Source organism: Camelina sativa, chromosome 6, assembly GCF_030686135.1.
Source record: "Camelina sativa cultivar CO46 ecotype springtype chromosome 6, ASM3068613v1".
Lineage (NCBI taxonomy): Eukaryota > Viridiplantae > Streptophyta > Magnoliopsida > Brassicales > Brassicaceae > Camelina > Camelina sativa.
The window spans coordinates 19,204,522-19,216,619 of record NC_141885.1 but is presented as its reverse complement, the minus strand read 5'-3'; the positions used below and the strand labels follow the sequence as shown (position 1 = coordinate 19,216,619).

The 12,098-nt window shown below is 31.0% G+C and overlaps 1 protein-coding gene and 1 long non-coding RNA gene across 5 annotated transcripts; one reads left to right on the top strand and one right to left on the bottom strand.

The window, feature by feature from the left end:
• Positions 1 to 7,288: 7,288 nt before the first annotated feature.
• LOC147942815 (uncharacterized) lies at positions 7,289 to 10,155 on the top strand. Of its 4 annotated transcripts, none has more exons than XR_015559403.1 (9): positions 7,289 to 7,504; positions 7,990 to 8,048; positions 8,152 to 8,278; positions 8,387 to 8,500; positions 8,705 to 8,897; positions 9,007 to 9,052; positions 9,210 to 9,285; positions 9,422 to 9,730; positions 9,809 to 10,155. XR_015559403.1 is itself a non-coding variant. In XM_087453752.1 (8 exons), the coding sequence occupies exons 2-8, from the start codon at positions 7,992 to 7,994 to the stop codon at positions 9,649 to 9,651; spliced, it is 843 nt and encodes a 280-aa protein (XP_087309878.1). In that variant the 5' UTR covers positions 7,289 to 7,504; positions 7,990 to 7,991; the 3' UTR covers positions 9,652 to 10,155. The 4 variants fall into 4 exon arrangements, 1 of the variants encoding a protein (XP_087309878.1); XR_015559401.1 differs by having other exon boundaries at positions 9,805 to 10,155; XR_015559402.1 differs by having other exon boundaries at positions 9,792 to 10,155.
• A 330-nt stretch (positions 10,156 to 10,485) lies between these two features.
• LOC147942814 (uncharacterized) lies at positions 10,486 to 10,984 on the bottom strand. Its single transcript, XR_015559404.1, has 2 exons — positions 10,734 to 10,984; positions 10,486 to 10,631 (listed from the first exon to the last, which is right to left on the bottom strand). It is a non-coding gene; the product is annotated as an uncharacterized LOC147942814 (long non-coding RNA).
• Between the last annotated feature and the right edge of the window lie 1,114 nt (positions 10,985 to 12,098).

Sequence of the window (12,098 nt, the reverse complement as noted above, 5' to 3'; positions counted from 1 at the left end):
TTATTAATTATTTAGCATAGAAGTAACTTGATGATCAAATCTTTGATTGAGTATATATATGTGTTGTACGAGAGAGAGTGAAGTAATAACACATTTTTGTTGTTGTATCTCTCTGCCTCCACTCTCGATCTCTTTCTCCCTTTATTATAGTATATACTATATATATATATAGTAAAATTTCTATAAATTAATAATATTGAAATCAAAACATTTTATTAATTTATAATAATATTAATTTATCTATAAATTAATTATTAATTTATAGTGTAAATTAATAATTATTAATTTATAGATATATTTTTAATAATTTAATTTTTAAAAATTATGAATTGAGATAATTTTAACAATAATTTCGGATATTCAAAATTTTATGGTATTGAAATTGAATTTGTAATATTTAGAAAACATTATCAATAATAAATTACAATACAATAAACAAATTCACTTATACACATGACATATATAAAATTAAATTTATGAATAATAATATAAGTTGTTGTATTTTAATAGTAAATCAAACTATCAATAAATGATGGATATCTAAAAATTGAAAACTTTAAAAAAACGTATCTATATAAAATATTTATGACATGTTATAAAATATTTTATATCATTATCGTTTGAAAATACAACATAACAATTTTTTTGTAGATATGAGTTTTAGGAGAAACATACATTATATATATGTAAATTTATATGATTACTAATTTATGATATAATTGGGACCATATTTTACATGGGGATTTTAGAAAAATTATTATCTTATTATCTTATCGAATTTTGTTATTTTTTTACACTGGTCCGACTTAGGACTGACAAAATTTATTAATTTATAGTATTTATTAATTTATAGAGTATTAATTTATAGAGGTTTTACTGTATATACACATATATATATAACATAATATTTTTATATATTTACGTTATATTTTATAACACGTTATCAGCATGATGTTTTTACTGCTGGAGCTTTTACGAGGTAAGTAAATCTATATAATTTTCATATCTGTTTATAGAACATAAATATTATAGACATCGTAAAATTATGTCTTTTACAAGGGTTGATCGTTATAAGTTGTAGGCATTGCCTCTTTTCCGATCAAATCTATAGCTAAAAATTATTCGGATAGATCGTTAGATATATGGTAGGCTCTGCCTCCTTCAAGATCAAATAAAAGCAATATCTTTTCCGGATAGATAGATCGTTATATATGGTTAGATCATTTTATATAGTAGGCTTTGCCTCCTTACAGATCTAACAAAAGATTATGTCTTTTCTGGAAATATCGTTAAAAATGGCATGCTATGCCACCTGTATGATCAAATATCATTTTCTGGATTGATCGTTATAAATGATAGGCTTTACATCCTTTACGATCAAATATATAACTATGTTATATCCGAATTAATTGTATAATATATGGTAGGCTTTGCCTCCTTCACGAGCAAATAAAAGCTGTCTTTTTTGGATAGATTGTTATATATGGTAGGTTTTGCCTCCTTTACGATCATATATAAAGTTATATAATATTTGCATTGATCATTTGATACGGTAGGTTTCGCTCCTCCTTTACGATCTAACAAAAAGTTATGTCCTTTCCTGAAAGATTGGCTTTGCTTTCTATACGATCAAATATAAGGCTATGTCATTTCCAGATTGATTATTATACATATAGAGGTTCTGCCTCATTCATGATCAAACAAAAAGCTTTGTCTTTTCCGGATTGATCGTTATACATATAGAGGTTCTGCCTCATTTATGATCAAATAAAAAGATTTATCTTTTTCGGATTTATCGTTATATATGTTAGGCTCTGCCTACTCTACGATCAAGTAAAAGTTATGTCTATTAAATCCTTATATATAAGACTATAACTCTTATTTTATTTTCTGTATTTATAGTTTGTTTATTTAGTTTTATTTATTCGTAAAGAATAACTATATGTGTAACATAAGATTTAAAGACAATGAAATGTCTTTATAATCAAAAATACATTTCTCTTATGAGAATATATAAAGCACGTGTACATATATTTTATACAGTGCAAAAGTATTTGGAAGGTCTAGATGAGGTAGTCTCTCGACTTTCAAAGACATCATATTCATAATTATCGATGTCTACTATTCTCTGAAGTCTCAAACAAAACTCATGGAGTTTCAAAGACATTTTGTCTTAATAAAATTATTATGTTGAAACTATAAATAAATATGGTATCGTAAGATCGGCCATATTGGAGACACGCATGTATATGATTACATCATGCAAAAACAAAGATGGCAAAATAATAGTAAATATGAAATTCTCTTATGCTTCAAGTATAGCATTACCAGTCAAGCCATCCCAGTCAATCAATAATATTAAAAATCATTGAAAATTTGTTCAGAGGAACAAAAGTTCTTTTAAAAGTATTGAATGTCCCCGTTCACATTTCATGAGATTGTAAGCATTGCACTTCATTTATATATTCAGGTAACATCTATTTTATTTAAGTTTATTTAAATTATTTAATTTTTTATTTATTGTTTACGGAGTCGATGGTTATATACCTCCTCCTTAGTTCTGTAGTAGGCTATGCCTCCAGAATCATATAATGTTGGCCCATTCAGCATCCTTTTGGATTAATAGGCTTATTATTTATATATGATGATTTGATTTCTTTTATAAATCCCTAAATGAAACTCCAAATATAACCGATCTAAAAATAAGATTCGGTCAGAGGTGAATGAACATAAAATTCATCTTCTTGAGAGGGGGTAATACTAATCACACATCTTATAAGGATTTAAGATAATAAACATAACCGAAAACGGTATGTTGTTGATCCTAAAGTGGGATTCAGTACGAGATGAATGAACTCCAAGAGTTATCATCTCGAGGGGGAGAATTAAAGGAATTCCACATCGACAATAAGTCGATGAACTTTGGTGAATTTGACACCCCAGAGCAATATAACTTTGGTGAAGTCATATCCTTTAGTTTATCACATATATATGTCGCATGTGATAAAGTGGAACATCCATGATATTCACTCTTGAAATGAGCTATAATGAATCGTTCATAGCGCAATCCCAAGAGATTGTAAAACGGTTCTTGGTGATTTAATCTCCATGTCAAAACATGGAACATGCAGTTTTGCATCTAGTCAATATTATATATGAAGCCAACAATTTCTAAAGAAATATTTCTCCCATGTTATGTATTCATGGTTGGAGATCAAATATTTCTCATTTTGATCTTATGGATGTGTGATATATATTTTATAATGCTCCCCCACACCGCATAAAAATATCATCCAAAGATGATGAAATATATAGATGCAGGAGATGAGTCTCCGCTCTAATAATATTGAGCCATCTTATGAGATATGTGTTTATTGCAAGATTTGCATATCATTATTTTGGATGATAAGATTCTCCATCATTATGGGAGAATCATCGAATAGTTTTGGATCTTTCTAGACAAATGGATATGAACTTAAAAGTTTAAAAGTGGAAAAGTTCAACATATCACTATTCAAAATATATATTGCAAATCAAATGCAAAAAGCTGATGGATGAGATTTCATATAATTATTGATCCTCACATAAATAAATATGAACTTTTAGTTCTAAGAAATCTCACATCCCAACTAAAAATGCTCCAATAAAAATATGTCTCTGACGGATGACATACTAAGTCTATGACACATAAGAAACGTGATAGACTACTTTGGTTCCTAAGATAAATAAAATCCTCAAAAATAAAAAGGAGCAAATTAAAAGGAGGATTATACTCTCAAACGAGGAGAAAATGAACTCCTAAAGAGGAGTAGATAGACTCCTCAAGAGGAGCAAGATACTCCTCAATAGGAGTAGAGAAACCGATTGATATGGTTAATAACGAAATCAGGTACCTGAATAAAATCATTTATATAATGATTAAAGAGATCTCGATTAACCATGTCATTACGGGAAAATGGAACCAAAGACATAATGTCGACAATAAAAATATTATATCGCGCAATTTGATTAATAAGGATCATACATCTCCGCTTTATGAGCGTATAGAGATATATATTAGCCAACAAAAGAGGTAGTCAAGTCTATATTAAACTCGTATGAAAGACGAGTAATTTTTGGACTAGTGGTCCAAGCACCAAAAGGGAATAATGATATATAACAAAATGGTTTGTCGCACCATGTGTTGTTAAAATACCCTATCAAACAAAATTGATGTTATATGAATGACTTGAAATATGCCTTATGGGATGCTTGAAAAGCTTATCCCGAAAAATATATGATATCATAATTATGTTCTCGAGAATTCATAACAGTGATGATTTTGAACATCATCAAAAACTCTTGAAGAGTTATTTGGAATAAAAGATCTTGGAAAGACAAAAATGTCTCCAGATATTCTAAACTAAACATCTATCGAAATAGATGTTATACTAATTACTTTTAAAGGAAGTTAAATATATATATATATATAGTTATATAAGATCATATATAAATGCTGACGAGCATTTATATATCTTATGAATTATGCATAGCATTTTCTACTAATCTCTTTGTAGTATATAACTCATTCTCTATGAGTAGATTTTGAGTATGAGTTAAAACGTATCTTCTATTGCAAAGGTATGATTAACTTGGGTGTAATATATTTTGGAACCCCCAAGTTTGGTTGGTTTTGCAGATGGAAAAATTTATATCGGATCGATATAAAGATATATCGCAAAACAACAACTTCGCGGCATTTCAGTGATAGACTTTGGTCGTTGCTTATTCAAGTCATGCCAAAATAGTTGTGCTTCATATGCCATATCGAGAATCCCTAATGGCTCAGATGATGCTTGAACGTCAACCAATAGTATATCTGCCTAAGATTGGAGCCTCGTAACATGTTGACGAAGAACTTCGAACTGAGGATTCGATCAGCATCAACTAGTTAATGCTTGTTTGGACCCATTAACAAGAAGCAACCGAAAGGCAACAACTCTGTTGGAAGACTTTGTTGCATATGTCGCCCAAATCAAAGGAAGCTATACCAAGAACGACAAGACAAGATATATTCCTTTCTTACGGTCAAGAATTTGAGAAGAATAAAGAAGTTGATAGCCAGTACATCAGCTCAAGTAACAATGTAGCAGATGTACTTACAAAGGTGCTTCCTGCTACTTCATTCAGAATGCATCTTCAGAGATCAAAATCCATCTTTTGAAGATGATACTTCCACGGGAGGATATGATGGTTCGCGTGGCTGCATTCTTTTTCCCATATAATGGTTTTTATCTCATTGGATTTTTCCATGACAAGATTTTTAACGAGGCAGCAAATAACACACATAATATCAACTTCAAAGAAGAATGTCAATGGTGAAGGTCTATCTCTTCAGAAGAATGAAGAGAATGATCAATATGGATCATCTACGGAAGATACGAAGAAAAATCTGTTAGTTTGTTTGAAGTAAAGAATGAACAATATAAGTCATCTACGAAATCTATGAAAAAAAGACTCGTCTACTATAAAGAGGAGATTGTGTCATTATATTCTTTTTTCTTATCATAGATTTTATCCTATACAATTTTTTTATAATAAAGTTTTTAACAAGATAGTACACAATATGTGAATTGGTGATGGATATTTAAAGGGGAATGTTATAAACGGATAATATGCAAGTGATGATCCATTATTTGATTCTATCTCTTCTTATATTTTATTAATTACTTAGCATTGAAGTAACTTGATGATCAAGTTTTTGATAGAGTATATATATGTGTTGTACGAGAGAGAGTAAAGTAATAACACATTTTTGTTGTATCTCTCTGCCTCCACTCTCGATCTCTTTCTCCCTTTATTATAGTATATACTATCATACATATATATAATAACATAATATTTTTATATATTTATGTTATATTTTATAACAATTTTATTGTTTTTTTCATTTTTGTGAAATACAATTTGTTATTTTTCAGACATAAATGTTGAATGTATTCAGAGGTGGATTCTGCACCCCCAAAAAGAGAAAAAACAAAAGAGTATTCAGAGCTGGACACAAAAAAAAACAAATTCTGAACATTGCTAATGGGGTTTTGTGAGAATTGTTTTAAGAGTATGTTTTGGGAGTTTCTAAACAAACCTAAAATTGTGAATACGCATTAGTTATATATCTTCTTTTTATTTGTCACGTCTACGCGTTAACATCTTCATAAAAAGGTCTCTACTCTCTACACATGAGATTTTAGGTTTCTTTATTTATTTCATAACAGCTGCTAGAGAGTGAAAACAGTGACAAAAAAAACAAAAAAAAAAGAGAGTGAAAACTGATATTTTTTTGCTACTTCTTTATTTTTCAACAAGTCCATTTCTGTTCTCAAATTTTATTGGACAGCTTTTAAAACATAATTTTTGTCAACTCAAACCCATTTACAAAACTTATATAAATAGTATTGTTCATATATATAACATATATTTGTAAAAAATAAATGTTATCATTTGTCTATCCTAATTTGTTTTGTATTGTTCTTTATTTCCTATGCATATGCAAAGCGCAAAATATAAGTAAACCTGATTCACTGGCAAAAGAAATAGACAACAAAAGAAATAAACTTGGTAAAAAGTAAATGTAGTAGATATATATTATTGGGAGATTGTGTTAAATACAGTAGTCTTTTCTTCAAGGGAAATAATTGTCAAGTTATCCAACGTGCTTACAGGGTCGCGTACTAGTCATGAGGCATTAGCCTCACGACCCAAGATTCATTTGTTCGAGGCCCCTATTTGAATAATAATAGTGGTCTTTGTTGAAAGATTCCCAGACTATTCCTTTGCTGTTCTTGTTAATAGTGATCTCTATCGAATGTCTGACCCTAAATCCTCCAAATCCTATTTCACCGATTAAATTCATAAAATTGTGGTTTTTAGCATCTACAAACTCGTACGTTTCTGTCATTCTCAGTTCATTTTGTTATCTTCACTTAAGCGTTTATATTATTTTATTTTTGAAGACTAGAAGAAAGAAAGAAAATTAAGCAGAGAATTTTATATTTCCCGAGTTCATGAATTCGTGTATATCTCTTTTGACCGGGTACGGTCCGTTAATTCTACTGTAAACCTGTTATGTCATCTTCATGAATGCGAATCTTGTATTCTACTAGAACTAGACTACAACATGTGTTTTAAATGCTGACAAACAAAAAATATCTTGCAGACTAATCAAACATACATCGAAATAGACAAAATATATTCTGATAAAAAGAGGTATAGAAAAGAAAAAGAAAAAACAAAGTTGGGCTTGAGTATTAAGAATTAAGGCCCAAAATTGTTTGAGTTGGACTATTCAGGTCCATCTTTTTAGGTTCAGTCGGCGACTAATTCTTCTCTCGTCGTCGTCTATCACCGGTTCCGGTTCCGAAGCGGGAATCAGAGGTTGGATTGGACGGCGCTTCCGTGATTCTTCTTCCTTCCTTCTCGGTGCACCGCACCGACGAATTAGGGTTTCTTCTGTCTCTTCACTCAGGTTTGTGCCTCAACGACTGCTTCACTTAATCCTTGTTTCTCGAGCTTCTGCTATTGATTTTAATTCGTTTTTTTGTTTCTATTCAATTTTTGTTTCGTTTCCATGATCAGATCTTAGCTAAATTGAGAAAAATGACTTGAAACTTAATCCTCAGCCTCTGAACTTGTTTGAAACATTTGGCTTGATTCTTTATTCTTATCGTTCATCAATGGTTTAATAGTTGTTAAATCAAACTTTGATTAACCTAATAACTTGTTCTAATGATTACAACAAAAATTCAATTAATTTGGTTTGGACAATGACTTGATTCTTAATCCTTAGCCTCTGAACCTGTTTTTTTGTTTTTTTTGTTTTTTCTTGATCTGTAAGTTATTCTTTACTTGAATTTAGCATGTGATTTTGATAATCAATAGTAGAACACATGTAAATCTTTGTGTTTCTCCAATTCTCATACTTTTTTGTTTTGGATTTTGGTGTATGGTCAGGGATGAATCTTTCTCCGTTCAAGAGAGATATAGATGAGCTCATAGGCGAGTTTGTGGAGGTTCTTTTCCTCAATCTTTGTTTATATAGCCTTAAGTAATTTTTTTGAATTTCACTTCTTTCTTTTCCAGTTTTTTTGAATCTCTTCTGGTTTTGCATACTAGGGTGATTTGACAACGTTTGCTGATATGAAGAGTGTGTGGCTATCCCGAAAGTTTTCTTATATATATGAAGCTAGTCCTAACAGCAACTTAGCCTTTTTCATGCAGTCGCTATATGCGCATACCATTGGTACGTTTTGGTTCAATTCCTTGATTTTTTGGAGCTGCTGTTTGTATTCACCCCGTTGCTCCCTAGTTTCTTAGCTAAGCTCACAAGCCAACCTTTATATCTATACAGGTCACATGGTTAGTATTGATTATTTTTCACGGAGACTTGGTGGTCTTTACTGTCTCTATTGCCTTCATGAGATCCAACCTTTTAAACCCAAGTTCAGAGTTTATATCTCACTTCGTAAGTGTTTTTTTTTTACCTTTTGTCGTTTCTTGCTGTAAGCTTTTATAATGTGTATATAACAGTTTGATGTATCTATCAGCTTTCACTACTTTCTTTATTTAACCATATATTGTGAATGTGATGTGAGTCATTTGACCAATTCTTTCCAAGTTCTCCTTATTGTTAGTACTATACTAAACTTGTGCGGTTCTCATCTTGTAGAAGAGCTTGGGAAATTTAGGGATCTTGTAGTCGAGGCAAAAGATCAAGGTGTAGAGATAGCTGCTGCTGTGGCAAAACAAATGCTTGATAAGAACATGTTTATATTTGGGGCTGTGGGTGAAGATTCTGCAACCAAGAAACTTAATCAATTAACAGAACTACAGAACGCACGAGTGCGGTTTGCCTATGATAAGTATGTCATTTTTTTTTGTCTCTTTAGTTATTATTTTTTCAGAGGACTAACAAATCGTAGTTTTAAATAACTTTTTTTAGTGATATTATTCTCATCTTGACTTGAACAGATTACTCTCTGAAACCAAGATCGAGCAATTTATTCATTTGGATATGGTGAGTACGAAATTCTTAAAAATCTTTGAAGCGTTTACAATTCTCTCTTGCTCTTGCCTAAAGATAGTGGGCAAAAAGCATATGTCCAACAGTTTGATTTTGAATTTTACTAAAGTATTCTATATTTTACCGTGTTTGCTGCTTTTGTTATTATCAGGGTAACGAAGTTAATCTGAGTTCCCTACATAAAAGGTCTTTAGATTATGCAGAGGCCAAAAAGCGTGCAATCAAAGGTATGCTATACTTCATATGAACTGTTTTGTGCAGCCAAATTTTTTATTTTCATTTCTCTAAGTATTACCATTGATGTTATTTCCCGCCCATCCCATTTCATTATGTTTTATACCCCTTGTTCTCGTAATGTTAAAGGAGCAGGAGAAATAGTGGAGATTGAAGACATAAAGCACATATCAGAAGAGAAAGAGTTGATGGGAGAGAAAGTGGAGAGATTGAAAGAGGAATGGGATTCACAAAGAGTTTCATTATATGAACAAACCAAGCTTGATGGTCTTACTAGGACACAGAAACTATTGAAAGATGTGGAACATGATGAAGATGATGGGTTTGATGAGCTTGATCACTTACTTTCTCAGAGCTGATTTCGACATTTGCAATCACCGTTTAAAGATTAGGATGCGTGCAAATGAAAAAAGCTCTCTGTAGATATGGCATTTACAGGTAGATTTTGATGAATTTTGCTATTAACTCTTTTATCAATGATAATTCTTTGTTTAATCAGGTAATGTCAACAGTCAGGTTGCGTCAGAGAGCTAGTACAAATACAATCTCATTAAATCAAGAGAGCAACATGCTGCTTAGTAAAACAAGGTGATTAAGAATGTTAATCCCGATTTGCAATTTTATGGTAATTAACATGTTGATTAGGATAATACGTATAATTGGTTAGTAATAGTTTGACAAGGTGATTAGATAAGAATGTAATCCCGGTCTGCGATTTCTAGTTGTTATGAGGCAATGCTATGTTTTTTTTCTCCAACAGCTTCTCCAAACTTGATACAAAACTAGAAATCTGCAGTTCTGATTCTACAACCTGTAATTTTCTTGTCTATTATTAGTTTTTAATTTATTGAAAGTGTCGATAACAATTGTGTTTAACACTCAGGCATCATTGTTTAAACTCTAAAAACAAGAGATGTTGAAATATCGATCGAAAACACAAACTCGTAACATTTTCTTCTTTTGATCTTACCAATCATTAGAAGCTATAGCTTGTTACCTGAATCGGTCCTGCCTCAAAAGTCTGGTGATATCCAGCTTTGAGTTTGTGTGAGCAGTGTTTTGATGATGAACTCGGTAGCATTTATAAAAGGTTAACCCACATTAACAAAAGTGTATGTATGTAGATGTAGTTATGTAGTTTACATGGTAAAATACGGTGTATATAGTATAGATTCAAAGGCAATCAACAGGAAGTATGACACCAAATCCAATTAAAAAACCAACAAGAAATATTGAGATTTTAAGTTAAAGCTTACAAGAAAACAATCACAATAACTTAGAATTGTGGTGGGCTTTGTCTTTAGTTGATAGGGCCACCTCCAGTTGTATGTCGTATCCTCTGAAGCCATATACAGTATATATAAAAACGCATATCTCAAGCAGATACAGATGGAAGTAAGTACAAAGGAGAGAGTGCAAGAGAGTTTAAGGAATTATTCACCTTGAGTTTCCTCGGTTGCTACGGTTGGTTCAAGGTTATCCATGATCTGCATCCCATCACCATAAGCATAGATGGTCGCCGCACCAAGATATTTCATAAGACCGGTCCATCGAGATAATATAATTGTAATGCTATTTTAAATTTGTGGAGGAGTGAGGACAATGTATTACACATGCACGAGGGGAACACACTAGATAACAATGAATGCGGAGCTAAAAATGAAGAAAACACACCGTTTGCATTGCATGGTTGTAAAATGAATACATGACATGTTTACATTCTTTTTGCAATAAAGTGCTGTATTTATTAAAAGTCAGACCAATGTTAAAATCTTTATTATTAAAGAGTGAAATAATTGAGACTTGAGAATATACGGTCTAAATCGAAACACCTAGACGACTACGTAAGAAAATAGATCAAACTAATCGCACGGAACAAGATCAGTTGTAAATATTTTTTATAACTTCCAAATAAAAATAGCAAAAAAAAAAAAAATAGCAAACATGAAAATAGTGGACGAGCAAATAACTGAATTATTTATAAGCTATAGTTTTGTATATTGATTAGGTTGAAAGATTCGACATTAACGTGTAATCGTCATAGAACTTAAACTCGTCCTCTTCCTAAATGTAAAACAAATTCCCTAAGCATTATGCAAAAAAAATAAACACACATTTAGTTTATCAGAAAAAGTAATATCTAGTTGAGGGTTAGACGGTGATATCGAACTACTCCTTACTCTGTTGCTTGAATCATCGCTACAAAAAATTAATACAAAAATAAATAAAGCTAATGTAAATCAATTGGACACGAAATTATAAAAGGGTCTACAAAATTATGGCTGCAAAGAAGTAGTGGGTTGGTAGGATGGATTGATTTAAACACTTTCATGTGTGCATGCTCTTCACCACATCTTGTCTTCTTAACATTTTTACTTACGTAATTAGATACTACCAACTATTTGTTCTGAATATATAATAATAACAAAAAAACTGCAAATCTACGATTAAAAGTATTTTATACAAAGATAACACAGTCTAGCCTTTGATAATATATTATTTAATGAAAAAGCGAGTGTAGACATTTTGTATTGCAAAATATGAAGAATCAAAACGTCACATATCAACCTCTATATTAGTGATTTTTTATTTTTCTTTTTGGATAAACGTTGAAGTCGAGATTAGTTGGGTTTCTAAAATTGATTATAAAATTATCTTAGAAGACACTGTTTCAGGCAGCTATCCATCCCTCCAACTTCTTCATAAGCGTCGTCGACCTAAAAATTAAAATGCTGACTAAGCTAAAATAAAAATAAAAATAAAAAAAAGAAGACGAAAACACTCAAAATATAAACGATTATCAAAT

What these genes read in the sequence shown, in the direction of transcription:
- LOC147942815 (XM_087453752.1), top strand. Translation starts at nt 7,992, where the DNA reads ATGAATCTTTCTCCGTTCAAGAGAGATATAGATGAGCTCATAGGCGAG. An exon ending in GTGCGGTTTGCCTATGATAA is followed by an intron (nt 8,898 to 9,006) that starts GTATGTCATTTT and finishes TGACTTGAACAG; the next exon opens with ATTACTCTCTGAAACCAAGA. An exon ending in AATTTATTCATTTGGATATG is followed by an intron (nt 9,053 to 9,209) that starts GTGAGTACGAAA and finishes TGTTATTATCAG; the next exon opens with GGTAACGAAGTTAATCTGAG.